The 15,345-nt window shown below is 41.6% G+C and overlaps 1 protein-coding gene across 14 annotated transcripts in view; it reads right to left on the bottom strand.

Moving 5' to 3' along the window:
• MEF2C (myocyte enhancer factor 2C) overlaps window positions 1–15,345 on the bottom strand; it is a 173,783-nt gene that overhangs the window by 41,580 nt on the left and 116,858 nt on the right. For 10 of the 14 annotated variants that reach the window (XM_079995645.1, XM_079995643.1, XM_079995646.1 and 7 more), the window contains one exon: window positions 5,156–5,299. In XM_079995645.1, the coding sequence (XP_079851771.1) occupies window positions 5,156–5,299 (144 nt within the window). Of the gene's footprint in view, window positions 1–4,954; window positions 5,093–5,155; window positions 5,300–15,345 lie in introns of all 14 variants that reach the window. The other 4 variants (XM_079995647.1, XM_079995655.1, XM_079995644.1 and 1 more) reach the window with 2 other exon arrangements.

The following is a 15,345-nucleotide window of genomic DNA, read 5'->3' as shown; positions in this document are numbered from 1 at the left end:
AGTTCTGCTCAATTTCTACATTAATCTACTTTAAAAAAAATCTGCACAAAATAATCATATTTAAATACTTATTTTTTAATTCAATCCCCCCCCAAACCACATGCATGTTTTATTGTTTTATATTTAGTAAATTGCTTTGAGGTTTTTTTGGTGTGTTTTTTTTACAATTAAGTGATGTATAGATTTTATGAAATAAATAATAATAAATACATACGTAAGTGTATTTTTCTCTCAGAATACACATTTCTAAATGTATTCTAGCCTAAGATATGGATTTGTAAACATTATTTGATAATTTTTAAAAGACAAGTGGTTGCAAACTTCAGCGATGTATGATATCTTCAGGATAGCTACATTCTGATCCATACATTATTAGCCTGGGAGGTGCAGATCAGGACAGTTCACATTGGAATTTGCAAAGCCTGTTCACATTCTCCAACAAAGAAAAAAATGGACACCTGAGCACACAACTGCTTTGTTCATGATGACCACTTTTCTCCACTGCCTGAAGCACAGAACTGCATAACTTCAGCTCCTGTCCATAGCAAACTGAAGGACAGTAGCTCAGTGGTACAGCATCAGCTTTGAATGCAGAATGTCCCAGGTTCAATAGCTGGACTCTCTAGGGAGGGCTGCAAATGTCTCTTGCCTAAAACTCCGGAGAGTCAGGGCAGATGGACTGTTGCTCTGATTCAATGCAAGGCAGATTCTTATGCTACAAATGGAGACAGATGAGATGCTAGTCACAAACACCAGCCCTGCAGAGGGTGGAATGGCCATGTGCAGTTTCCCTGACGTCTAGACAAGCGGAACAGATTTGTTCAACAGCAGTAGGAAAGGCCACTGGCAGTGTTGTATGAGGCTGCTCAGTATTTAACACTGATGCAATACTTTATTGGCCCAGAGGAAGGGCAGAAGAAGAGATTGGGAATAATTTGAGTGAACACAATCTTGACAAGGAAGAATATCACAGCAACAGGGAGACAAACTGGCCCCGTCCATCAGCCAAAGATGGAACAGCTGCAGGAAACATGCTTTCCCCCTTCCTGCCAGACAGAACACTCTGCTCCAAGGGCCAGTTTCAGAAGCAAGAGGGGGGAAACACTTTGACAAGGGAACAAGAGTCATGAACTGCTATTCAAGCAAGAACACCAGTAAGGGTAGACCAGCCTGGCCCAAACAAGATAGAAGTTGATGTAGTTCACTGCTTTATTTTGTCCCAGAAGAAGTGATCACCTCCTCTGCCTTTCCCCTCCACTCTTCTTCCCTTGTCCGTCTTTCTAGTTATCTGAAAAAAGGGGGCTAAAAACATGTACTAACTAAGTAATAAGTAAATAAACAAGCTTTTTACCACATCTACCCTGGAGGTGGTGCTAGATGCTTCGATTGAGTCCATTCACAAAAATATGCCACCATGTATAATTCAGATTAGAAAAGTATGCTGCCAGATATGGATTTCTGATATTTTAAATAAAAAAGTAAATTTGATACTGCTGTTCCTGCTGCTGTTGTTTCTGTTATTCTCGACGTGCTCCTCCCCACTTTTTAAAGTAAACAGATTTAACTTTTTGGAAGACTACTGTCTTTTACACAGAAAAGTCAATAGACTTGGACCCTGGACTCTGAAATTGCTGAGATGCAATACAGGCAAGGCCAGGGGTACATTTTCAACTGTGAGAAACTGTTGTAAGCACCTCAGGTGCACAGTAATCTGACCCCACAAATGCCCCACACACTGCAATTAGCCTTTTTTAAAAAGCCTTCTATTGGCCAAATGTGGCTCGTTCAGCAGAGGGAAGGATGGGGGGGGGGAACCCTGTGGGCATTAAGGAAAGCCTCTGAGGGTACATAGCAACCTATGTGGCTTGACATAGCTTGGAAGGGCTGTGATAATAATTCCAGCATTAAAGGGTGGAATTCAAGGAAATTAAGCTTCTCCCACTATTACCTTACCTCCCACTGTCACCAGTGACTAGCAGCAGATTCACAGCAAACAAAATAAACACTTCTTTACATTTCACAGACTGAATAGAATTCCCTTGCATTAAATGTGGGCATTGCTATTAGGTCAGATAGCTTTAAAAGGGGAGTGAACAAGTCCATGATGGATCTACAGACAGTGTGAGAGGAAGCCACAGTAGAGAATTATTGCCCTCAGTGCCAGAAATGTCTGATTGGCCTCCATGGAAAACAGGATGTTAAGCTTACAGTAGATGGACCTTTGGTCTGCTCTAATATGACTCCGCATTGCAAGAGGAGATGTATCTGCTGAAATTCTACCCACCCACAAAAGGCACAAGACCTCAGTTCTTTCTTAAATCTGGATACCTTATTGGAATCCCATTTGAACAGAGATTATCTCTTTTAGTTCCCCTACCATAGTTTAACAAAGAAAGAGGAAAGGTCTTCGGTGGCAAGGTTTCCACCTGGTGAAAAAGAAGGGCTGGAGGTTTCACAAGACCACTGAGTCAGTAAAAGGCTATAGCTGTTTCATTATTGAGCAATACTTCAGTGTCGGAGCTTGGCTTGCTAAAATCACAGTGGCAGCTTCAAAGCTCTCCTTCCGACATATGGAATTAGGCAAGTGAGAAGAGCGTGAGTGGAAAGGGAAACACAAGTGTGCATGCATTCAATTAAAAATTGAATACACATGTTAAGTATTTCGGAAAAAAGTGCTCTGAAATGGAACACTGGTCCAATTTGGAGCTGTTCTGGTCTCCTGGGTAAAACATTAAGTTTTCCAAAAGTTTGCGAAAGCATGACTTTTACTACAAAGGCCAGATCAATTCAGTAAAGTGTTCTTTAACGTACATGAAAGATCTGCTCCCATAGGAATGAGTTACAAAACGTCTATTTTTTTTTCCAAATTGTGGCAGAAATTCTGAAGAGCAAATGTCTCCCATCTGGATGTCAGCTTTTGCACATGTAATGGGCTGTGTGTACACAAGTGGCTAGGCACATTTTGCATATGGAGAATACATATTTTTTTCAGGCACAGATTTTTGTGTCTCCTAGTACTCAAATTGTTTGTGCCAAATGATTGCCTGTTCACTTCTGGAAGTGTAATCCAGTGTTGCAGATCACTTGGGCTTGCATGGTCAGAGCAAGAGGCTTGCAAAACAGACCAAATGGCACATCTAGAACATGGAATGTTACCTCTCTTTGGGCTCATCCACACTTCTGCTTGTTCCATGCCATGCGTCTGGATTTTCCCAGACTTTTTAGCAATTTCTGCCTGGACACTGTTTACAAGCGCTGAATACCGGCTATGTTTGGAAAATTCCAGAGTTACGACAACCCTAAGTAACTTTCTGTCCCTACAGATTCATGCATTGCTTCAGTGTCCAAAAAGGCACAACTGGAACAATCTTATCTCAAGTATGGGGTAAATTAGCATAGCCTACAAGCTTTAAAGGACAGTTTACAGATTTGGTTTAAGTGAGAGCCATGGTATGTTGACATACTCCTCTCCCTGCAAGCTTGGTCCCCACCGTTAGGTAATGACCACTCCCCACTTAAAACGGGGGGCGCCCTTTGTGTGGACGCGTGCAGCCCTGGATCTGGAGTGGCCCCATCAGCATAGGCTTTGCCTTCCCTCAGGTGGGATACCTGGAGGTCCCCGCCTACCCCAGTGAGTTGTCCAATCCCACCTGGGGGAAGCGTTGCCAGGGAAACCAGGCCAGGTAAGGGGGAGGGATTACCTGCCCACACAATAGAGGGTGGATCTTAATTGGTACTCCTCTCCCTGCAAGCTTGGTCCCCACCGTTAGGTAAGTGCCTAAAGTGAAAGAGATAAGGAGCTCAAATTTTCATAATGACCCCTGCAGTATGTTATCGTGTGTGAATTTGTCTGAAGTTTCTTTTCTTAAAAACTGTGCCTTTATGAGAATGAAATCACCTATGGATTCCCCCCCCCCCTAAATCAGTGTCACAAACACAATGCTACAGAATTTAACATTGGCCCCTGTGATAGCTAAAAGACTTTGCACATTTATTGTGACATAAGCTTTCACAGAGCAGAGTCTAACCCACATTTATGACAAGATATATTTGTTAAACCTTTTAAGATGCCACAGGGATCTTGGTTGTTTTGCCTAGAAAACAAGTGCCCTTCTGAAATTTGTGACCAAATACAGTACACGCAAACAATACTTAATTGTACTTATGTAATGCTTACAGTATTCATGTGAAGTTTGCCCCTTTATGTCTGTGCAAACAAAATAGCTACATGCAGAGTTATTTCTCTTTAAGTATCTGGCAAGGTATATGACTGTTAGAAATTCTGTCTTGGTTAAAACAAAATTTAGCGCTTGTTAAAGCGTTAAGAGGAATGCTGATGGGGTCAAAGCAAATCTTCTGATAAAGCTGTAAAAATCACCTCCAACACGCCAACGTGACTGAATGCTACCATTAGGCTCTCATGCAGTCTGTTTTCCTGCAACCAGCAATTAGCTACGTAACCCTTCAGTGTGGTAACTGAGTTTAGAGCATAGCTTTAATAATGGTAATAATAGTGGTAGCAGGATGCACGTTCTCTAATTCAACTTGAAGCCATTCTTTTTTCCTCCCTTTAGACCCACAGAAAGTTGTCTGTGAGTGTGTTAAACTGTCCACAGTGAGGTTCCCAGATGTCTTCTAAATACATTTTGGGGGTAGGTAGTGTGGTAAACCAGAATTCTGAAAATCTCCTGTATGTAACGTACATTTTTTAACTTCCTTCTTTAGGCTTTGCCTCTGGTTTGTCAAATAAATCTTTTTAAGGAACTTCACACACCTCAGGACCAAAATATATACATTGGTGTGGTATGTCCTACATGCAATTTGGTTTCAAGTGGAGCTATTAAAATGGGTCCCCCACTGAATTTGCATTTTTGGAAGAAACCAGAACTGAAAGGGTTAGGATGTGTTACTGCAGCGGTTATCAGCAGACAGCCATCTAACCTTTGGTACTTACAGGAATTTTATGGCTCTTGATCATATTATCAAATTCTTCATTAATTTTTTTGTATTTTTCTTCAGTGCGTGGGGTGAGGGCATAAGAGGAGTCAGGATCGGGGCTTTCACAGCCTTTGTTTTCTTTCTTGTTCAATGCCTGCCAGGTTCAGAGAAATATCAGAAAGTAAAAAAAAAATGAAAGGGAGTTCAGAGTACTTACACATAATCTTTGCCTGCTGATCATTAGATCAATATCTTCATTAATTTTCCTGTACTTGTCCTCTGACTCAGGGCTGTGACCTACTGAATCATCTGCATCGGGGTCTGGGCTGTCACAGCCATTAAGTCCTTTCTTTCTCAACGTCTGAAATACATAATTTGGAAAGTTCAAGCCTTGACATAGGCTGCAAGAGAGATCCAGGGCCTTTAAAACAGTTCAGGCTTCCTGGTGGTTGAAAGCTGTTACATTTTACATCAGGGAGAGAAAGAGGAGAGAAAAGCATTAGGTCAACAAACTACGGCTCTTGTTACCAGCGGCAAAGAGAGAAGCCACGGTGACCTCGTCTGAATCTGGAGTCAGTCAATAAATGCAGAGATTATACAATCTAATAAAAAGTCTATGCTACCATCTGTGATTATGCCTGCAACGGAAACATCAGTGGGTTAAAAATTTCAGCATTCACATCTTTTTTAGCACACAGAAAGGGTAATGGATTTGATCAAATAGGGAGCTGCTAGCACTTCTCTGTGAACAGAATGATGATCCCAGAAACAACAACAGGCAGTTTTCAAGGCAGTGCAGTTTTAAGCCTGTAATAGCTTTTGTGTCAATCAGCAGACACTTTCTTGCTACTTCTCAGGGCAGGACTAAAATAAGGATGTTAAGTCAGGATACACTGTCCAGTTAAGTCAGTACTGCCCAGGTTACAATTTCAAGTCACTAGGCTACTCTCACCCTTATGCCCAAATTATAACACAAGAAGAGACCTTTAAAACATCTTTAAATACAAACAACACATTATTAATTATGTTTATCAAAGAAGACACTGAATGAGCTTCGAAATGGATAGAACTCCTGGATGCAGATTCTTTCTTTGTCCCACACACAAGCTCTCAATTCAACAGAAAAATTGATGTATTTACTTATAAGTAATGCTAAAGCATAACTGAGCAGCTCAACATGCCTGTGTCTACATATACACAACGTACACTTTTCTCTTACTAAGATCTTAAATATAGGAGCGCATTGGGAGGGGATAGTCCTTCTTTCTTTGTTTCTTTTATTTCCTTATTTCTGTGTCACTTTTAGGATTTCTAAAATCTATCTGTTGATAGAATATGATGGTAAAGTGATACTTGCAATCAATTAAATTAACCCACATTAAAAAAATAATAATAATCCCATGCTGACAGAATCATAGCATCGGTGCAACATGGGCCACTCTATGGGGGATGCTTGAAAGCCAGGATGCCACCACTGCCTTTCCTTCAAGGAGCTCGAGGTGGTATGTATGGATCTCCCCTCCCGTCTCATTTTATCTTCTCAGAACCCTGAAGATAAGCTTGGCTAAAAGACAGTGACTGGCCCACTGAACTTCACAATGGTGTGGTCATTTGAGCATGGATTTCCCCCTCACTATTACACCACATTGGATCACCACATCACCAGCACAATATCTGGGACCTTCAGATATATGCCTCAAGCCAGTTGAAATGTCTCTGCTTTAACTTGAATTTAAACAGTAGGCAAAATGGCTAAAGGGGAGGGGAAAAAACTGCTAGGGATATTGTTGTTACTGAAGCCCCTTGCATGGCTGTCTGCAGAAGGAATCAAACAGCACAAAGGTAGTAAAGTTTGCTCCTTGTCTTCCTTGTCTTGCCAAATGAAGATCAAGTTGTTATTTTTTTCTGACAGCCTCAAGCTCTGTTAATTTTTACCTTCGTTTTGAACTTTCTCTTTTTAATTTGACTATAAAATTAAAATGTCTCTCCAACTTGTTTGTGACAACTTTCTCTGAAAGCCTCTTTTTAAAGAATGAGACTATTATCAGGGGATCCATACCTGGATGTACAGTAAATCCTATTAAACACAGTGGGAACCTTGCAAGGAAACACTGTATAGCAGCAGATTGTGAAGTCCTGGACTGCTCATTGTGAATTTTGTATATTTTAGTTTCTTGTATTACTCAGGAAAATGATTTAAAAAAATCTACTCCTAGAGTCGCTTTTGAACTCCATCAGGTGAACAGTAATCTAATGGGTATCTTCTTTTCAGATTTCAGTAGCCTGGATAATCAACGCAACAAAACCACAAAGGCTCAAAGTGCCACTCTTTTAAAAATCCTTCCTCGTGACACAGTGTGTAGGAAGGGAACAAACCCTCAAGTGCTGGGGGGAAACCTATTTCCCTTGGTCATTGCTTCTTGCTGCAGATCTGAAATGTCTTTCTCTGTCATTGAAGGCCAGCCAGGTCTTACGCTCCTTGCTCCCATTAGGAAGATTTATGTCTCAAGTAACTCAAGGAGGCAGAAATCTGTGCAGTATATTCCCAGTCCACCTCTACTGTGAGTACAGAGGCTGCCACTGTATTTGGTAATGCAGAAAGTTCAATAAAGGTGTTAGATAGCATTTCTGAGCAGTAGCTCTTAGTCACTCAAAATGCTGTTTAAAAACTGGTGCGTTTTATAGTGTAGTTTTAAAAGATATAAACTTTTAGGATTTCATTTGAACAAACTCATCATTGAAAATTCAACACAGTCAAAGTGGCCAGATCTACACTCAATATTCAGCAACAGTGCTTGCTTATTTAAGTAAGCACAGCACAAGTGACAAGCTGATAATTCAACATCTGCAAAGCTACACATAGATGCAAACTGAAATTGGAAAAAGATATGTGCCTTTGCTTTGCTTTCATTTCTTGAATACCATCTATTAGCACGGTGGACTGTAAACAATTGCTGCAGCTGCCACTGCCTCCATATCCCACTGTCATTTCTGGTATGGCTACTAAAGAGCCAGGTTGTACTGATCAAGTGACCGTTTGGCTCCAGTCATTGATTCCTAACACTGGGCAACATTTTTTTACTTTTTGAATGTTGTCTAGATTTCTACAAATGATTTAGGGTATTTTTGCACTGCTGAATCAGGAACTGGCATCCGTTTCTCTTCATCAGGTCAGGTTTTTGTGCTATGTTGATTTGAAAAAAATCAGATCTTGTGACAAAATCGATTACATTTTTGTGGCATTATCAGCTGATTTTTGTCAACACATATCATCCTAAATATGTTTTCAAGAGAAAAAAATGTTTTTTCAACAACTTATATTGATTACCTGATAGAAACATTGATTACTGTAAACTGAATGGTGGGCATTGATAAAGGTAAGTACACGTAAATTGCATGTTGCTTCACCATTTTTCAAACTTCAGGGCTTGAACTTCCGTTTCTTGGAACTCCAGGAATGCTCAGCGGCAGGGAGGTCTCTCTTCAGAGTCCAATAGTAGTCAGCCATCATGACTGCATCTCAGCGACCCTGATACCTGGTCTCCATCTCTTTCACGTCCTGATGGAATCTCTCCCCCTGCTCGTCACTCATTGAACCCAGGTTCTCAGGAAACCGGTCCATATGTGAAAATAGGTAGTGCATCTTGACGCTCATGTTGCAGCCCAGGTTTCTGAAAGCAGTCAGCATGTTGTTGACAAGTTCTGCGTAGTTTCTGGCTACCAGAACAAATGCCTTCCACACTTCCAGTTCCACTTCGTTCATTGAGTTTCTGAACTCTGGATCTCTGATGAGTTGACGGATCTGAGGACCGTCAAAGATGCCAGCTTTCAACTTCTCCATGGTCAATCCTGGAAAAGCCTGGCACAAGTAAGTGAAGCAGTCACCATCCTTGTCCAGAGCCTTGGTGAACTGCTTGATTAAGCCAAGCTTGATGTGCAGCGGCAGGAAGAGTATTCTGTCTCTGCCCACCAGAGGGTCGTTGATGCCGTTCCTTTTTTTGCAAGGCACCAATTCCTCCCACACAGGCCAGTCCTTCTTTGTGTAATGCTGAGCACGGCTGCCCCATTAACTTAGTTTTGATCCCCCAACTTTATGCTTTGCCGCACCAATTTATGGAAGATTTCGAGGTTTTATGACTTCAAACTGATCCCTTTTCGACATAATCACCCAGAACTATCGGACCTGAATACTTCTTGTCATTAAAATAATCATTTCCAATCAAAACAATTATTTGACATGGCATTTTACCCCCACCAACTTCTTCTAAAATGCTCCACACAAGCGTACATGTGAACAAAAACGTAAAAAAATGACATGTAGCCATAGCTCAAAAACTTGACCTGATTGAGCAAAACCAATGTGATTTTTGGATTCAGCGCATCAGATTCGTCCTAAATCAGCTGAAAAAACGCAGACAACAAATTTGTTGTTGACCAGTGTAATCTATGGTTTGAATCCCAGTGAAGTCATTGTTTGAACAGAATGACTTCTATTTGTGCAATGGAGCTTCCCCTCCCCTCCCCTCCCTTCCCCTCTCCTCTTCTCTTCAGTGTGCTACTCACAGTCAACTAAATCTGCTCTGGATAGCTGGGGAAATGCCAGAGCACAGGGTTGCCATATTTCCAAAAGTATAAGCAAGGGAAAAGTTATTGAGCTTTTTCTTAAGACAAAGGCCAAAAAACCGATTGACTTGCCTAAGATCCAGGACAAAGCACCTGCCTTTCGGAAATTCCCCCCCAGATGTCAATTCCACCTTTGAAGTCCCAGTAATGTCAGCCCTACCAGAGCATATTTGGGGTATTTGTGCAGGGGCAGGAGAAGGAGTGAAAGTTGTTCTGCTCACACAATGACTTTGTTGACTACAACCATATATCTCAGCTTATTACGCAGACTCTCTTATGGCACAATGGGGCAGTGTGTCTGGCTGTTAACCAAAAGGTTGCTGGTTCGAGCCCACCCAGGGACAGCAGTGGGCAGAATTCCTGCATTGCAGGGGGGTTGGACTAGATAACTCTTGGGATCCCTTCCAGCTCTCCAATTCTATGATTCCATACCTCTGAATCTCATTTCAAATTCCAGGACGTTCATAATGCTCTAATGTAATACAGTTTCTCAGTCTTCTGCCTTAATATGAACAAGTATGAAGTGGTAAAGCAAAATTTAAACATTACTGAACCCCAACTTATAATCATTAAGGAAAATCACCAACTTTCAAGTGGAAATAGAAAAGATAAGAAAGGTAAAGTTTTCCTTATTTTTCTGTCTCTATTTTTTCTCTTTCCTTCTTTCCTTTTTCTTCATGTTTTTATCTTAGATTAATGTTGGAAGAGAAAAGATATTTGAGACTAAGTTTTGTGTTTCTCTTTATAAACTCTAATAAAAATTATTTTTAAAAAGGGGAAGTCACCAACTGACAAAAATGACGACGACAACGTTCGTAGGGCACAGTTTCCTAGGATGGAAACTTCTTCTGCGCAAGTCTCCTTCAACTGGAATGCAAGACACACAACCCCTCTCTTAATCTCAAGAGACTTAATGCAGGATACATATCTGGTGGGCTATGCCCACAGACACACCAACATCCTGGGGCACTGGCAGGGATTGAGTTTAGTCATCCAGACATTCATCAAGAGCCTCTGTGGGGAGGAGGGAGTGAACGAGGGCACATCAAGTGATCTGAAAACATGCAAGTTGGCTCCCTGTTCCGTGAGAGCTCAGCAGTTTACAATCTGACATAAGGCTACATCACTAGGCGTCAGCAATTTTACTTATCCTAGATATCCACACCTGTCAGCGACTCTGCACCTGTTGTCTATTCTGGCAAAGACCAAATGACAGCAGCCAATCGCCGTCGCTTCTGCTGCAACATGGCCATAGATGGCTTTTCTCAGTTGTGTCTCTGCAGACTGGGGCTGCTAATCTCTGTGGATTTCAGCAGTCTGCTTTTTGTACTTGTAACGTTGTCACAATTTTCAGCTCTTCACTGTGCTAAGTGTTTAAGAACATAATATTCATGATTTTTATTTTTATTTTTTTAAAAAAATACAGGATTACTTTCCACAATAACTGTACGTATTGTCCGTCCCCCAATGTTTCATTCTACACCTTGCTCTGCAGTATTTCATGGGGATACTGAAGCCATATCCAACTAGGGTTTCCTTTGTCTCAGTGGCAAATAGTGTGTGGGCCTTGCTACTGATGAGATCTACACTGTGGAGCAAAGGATTAAAAAAACCCACCCCACCCCTAGCCTTGTATGCCAGGGTCCAGAAACCAAATCAGGGAACCCATGCAGAATTTTTGAGAAAAGAAAAAACCCCTGGTGGGAGGGTGAAAACTACAATCCTCGTGACTGGCATATTGCGTAGTTTTCACCCTCCCACCACTTTATCACATTAAAAGGAGAGAGGCACTGAATTCTTTCCCCGCTTCCTGCAGTTGGTGGTTCCAGACCCTTTATCCCTTTACTTCTGGTGCCAATACCTGAACTGAGTTGAGAAAGAAAATAAAAGGGGACAGTGGTGGCTGTGAATTCAGCCTTTTTCTGTCCTTCCACAGATAAAGGAAGCTCCTCCATCCCCAACGTCAGAAGCAGATGAGAAGACTCACGGAAATAAATGCATATGCACCACCTCTTACTGAGCCTGATGCTGAGCATCTACTTAATAGGAAGCCACAGCATATCCTGACTCCCAAATGCGTGCACCTGCACAACACACACACAAACATCTGCAAGCACAGGTCTGTCTCAGTTACACTTTCCATGTTTAAGTTTGCACTTGAGGAACAAAGTCTGGTGCACGTACATCTGAAAAAAAAGCATGTGCCATAAATTTTACGGAAAAGAAGTTTTCCTTTATTATTTATATCCAGCTTTTTTGTTAAAATGAGAAGCAAAGCTGCTTACGATAAAAATTAAATGTATCATATTTTGTATGGACATAATTAAAATACCCCACCAGTTCTTTTTTTAAAAAAGAATTTTTAAAAGTTTTTTTTTTTTCTTCTCTCTCTCAAGCTGCGGCTACCTCTAGGGTGGAAACATCAGAATTATCCTTTGCCAGCAACTATTTTTAGAGCAGGAAATGATGTGTGATGCAGCCAGCAGAAACTGAACGGCAGAATATAATTACTAGAGCCTGACTCCCCCCCCCCCCCACTTTAGACTTTGGAAGTAATACAGTCACTCTTGTATAACAGGCCGTGGAATTCTAAGTAACCAATATTTTGGTTTTGCATTTCATCTAGAGGGCTACACACTTTCCAGAGATGGCACTGAAGGCAGAGGCCAGTCAATGCTGACTCAGCAGAACGCCTGCCACCAACTGAGATACCAACCCCACTTTTGACAGCACCTGGCTGTTCCTTAGAAGTTTCTTTTTTAAAAAATGGTTCTTAGAGGCAAGCTTTTCTTTGGGATAATTCTCTCCATCCCCCCCCCCCCCCGCGTGCTCTACATTATTTTTACAACATAACAATAATGAATTGCTAGATGGACATTAGGAAGTGCAACTATGGACTCCCTTGAAAAAAACACCCTTCTGCTTTCTCTGCTCTAAACACCACACACAAAAATGGCACAAGGGTCCATTTTTGTGTTTGCCAGTCAACACGCATGCAGCCCCTCAGAAATAGTCAGTGCTCATCACAGCAGGCTGTTTGCTTATTTGTTCAGAATGGTTGCAACATACCAGTGAATAAATCTACAGAATTGATTCTAGTAAATTACAAAAGTCTTCTACTGCAATGAATACACCTAATGGAACCTGTGCACCTTCAAAAAAATAACACCCCCCCAAACCCCTGTGTGTAAGATCACAGGCCTGGTCTTTAAACAGCTATTAAGAGTTGTAGGTGTTTTATCTGCTCATCAGAATGTCTTTAGTTTACAATGTGTCTGCTCACAGACATTCCCGGGAGAGAGCTGAACTAAAAAAATCCAAACGTTGCAAACGGAAACATTTATAATTCTCAATTAAATGTCTATTATGAAAATGATGAGAGGGAAAGAAGGAATTGTGGCAGAGTAAAAGGTGTGGCATGCAGCCCAACTGTCCACCTAGCTCACCAGCAGACACTCTTCCCCATGTCCCTCCACCATGACAGATAAGTAATACACTAGATGGGACTCTTTGCAATTGTGCTCAAGTCATGGAACTCATTGACCAGAGGGCAAAATGGCTCTAGGTGGTATTTAGTTGGTATTGGAAATGTCCTTTTTTCAATGGGCCAACACCAACTCTGGTTGGTGTTGGGTCTGCTAGCCTAACAACTTTCCTGTTCTTGCTGAAATTGTTTATCTTTACTATTAATTTATAATATGTATCACTTACATTGTATATTAGGTACACTTATAAGGTGCTTGGGGTATCTCAAGAATGAGATCTTTTGCCCCCCGCACGCTCTCCCGGCTGGAGAGGTGATGCGCGGCTATAGAGGCTCCTTCCATAGCCGCGCGTTACCTCTCCAGCCGGGAGAGGGTCGCGGGGGGTTTCTTTAGCCCCGCACGCGCTCTCCCGGCTGGAGAGGGGATGCGCGGCTATAGAGGCTCCTTCCAAAGCCACGCGTCACCTCTCCAGCCGGGAGAGGGTCGCGGGGCTATGGCGTCTTTGCTCCATAGGACGCACACACATTTCCCCTTCATTTTTGAAGGGGAAAAAGTGCGTCCTATAGAGCGAAAAATACAGTAACAATTAGGTACAATCCACAGCAAGAGTAGGCAACTTGTGGCCCTCCATATGTCGCTGGACTCCAGCTCCCATCAGCCTCAGCCAGCATGACCAATGGACATAGATGATGGGAGTTGTAGTCTAACAACATGTAGGAGAACCACAGGTTCCCTAGAGAGTCACTGCCAACCAGAGTGGCAATTTAGTCCAGATAACTGGAATAAATATACAGTATTGTCCAATTCAGCATAAGGTAGTTTGGTAAGTTAATATGACTGAGCCGATATTAACAGTGAGGGGCGGGAATTAGTCATCTACTACAGTAATAGAGTGAAAGGGAGCAGTTCTTTGGTTAAAGCTACAAAACCACAACCTGGGTGTAGTTCGGGACATAGTGTGCTTCTCAACAAAGCCCTACCGACATAGACCAGGGCTTTGGGCACACCACTATCACATTTATCACACTACACAGTCACAGAACTTTTCAGTGCTTTCTCCTCCCAATATTGTTCCTTCACATTTTATAAATAAGGAGGAATTCCTCACCAGAATGCCATACCCTTCAACATTTCTCTGATGAAAATAGGGATGTCCTATCCTATTACTGTTATTATTATTATACCCTACCCATCTGATTGGGTTGCCCCAGCCACTCTGAGCAGCTTCCAACATAAATGAAACCATAATCAAACACTAAACATTTAAAAACTTCGCTATACAGGGCTACTACCTTCAGAATTCTTCTAAAGCTTGTATAGTTATTTATCTCCTTGGCTTGGGGGATGCATAGCTCCATACCCTTCCTAGGGACATCCTAGGGAAAAGTGGGACATTCCAGGATCAAATCAGAAACTGGGATGACTTCTGTAAATCCGGGACTGTCCCTGGAAAATAGGGACTCTGGAATGCTAAGCACCACCATTATGGTCTTCTCTGTCAGAATATAATTTTTGCAAGCATGTGCAAGAAGAGGGATGATCTGTTTAGTTTTAGGAAGATATTGTTGTTAGATGAAAACTGATACAGTAAAATATAAACTTTCATTTAAACATATGAAGTTCTTCTACTCATTAAATCCCGTGTGGAAAGATAACTGACTGGATCCCTCTGTTCACACAACAAAGGCATTTTCAGCAAACTCCTCCCTCCATATGCACCTCTCCCTGACAATATTGGGGAAACCCGGCCAGATGGGCGGGGTATAAATATAACAACAATAATGCACATCATTCCCAACTCCAGGATAGGTTTTTGGATGTAGTGAGATGGCAGAAAACAATAGGGAAGTAAGAAAGAATTGTTAGAATCATGTAATAAAAGCTAAGAGCACGGCTGGTTTACAAAGTTGAATAGAAATACAGGGTCAACACCCCTGCTGTTTCTCATAGCTTCGTGAAGCAACAGGCAAGTGAAATTAACAAGATTTTGGCCAATTATACTGCTGGTATTCAGAACTCCAGGAGCAGCTGTGAAATAGTCAAGGAGCCAATTTTCATGTTTTTGTAGCTATCTGAGAAGATACGAAGAGCAGCAAGAGAAAAAGAAAGTGGATCTACTTGGTGAGAAGAACACAAATGTAATGATTCTCTGCTGTTTATTTGGAAATACAGCATAATGATAATTATAATGCACAGTTGCATTCACACTGGACAATTACAGTGGAACAGCCACACTTTTTTCCCACTCAGTCCACACAACACTGTTGTATACTGCTCTAGCATCTGCCCCAATCCCCCT

Source organism: Podarcis cretensis (genome assembly GCF_951804945.1).
Source record: "Podarcis cretensis genome assembly, chromosome: 11".
Taxonomy (NCBI): domain Eukaryota; kingdom Metazoa; phylum Chordata; class Lepidosauria; order Squamata; family Lacertidae; genus Podarcis; species Podarcis cretensis.
This window is presented reverse-complemented; position numbering and strand designations above follow the sequence as displayed.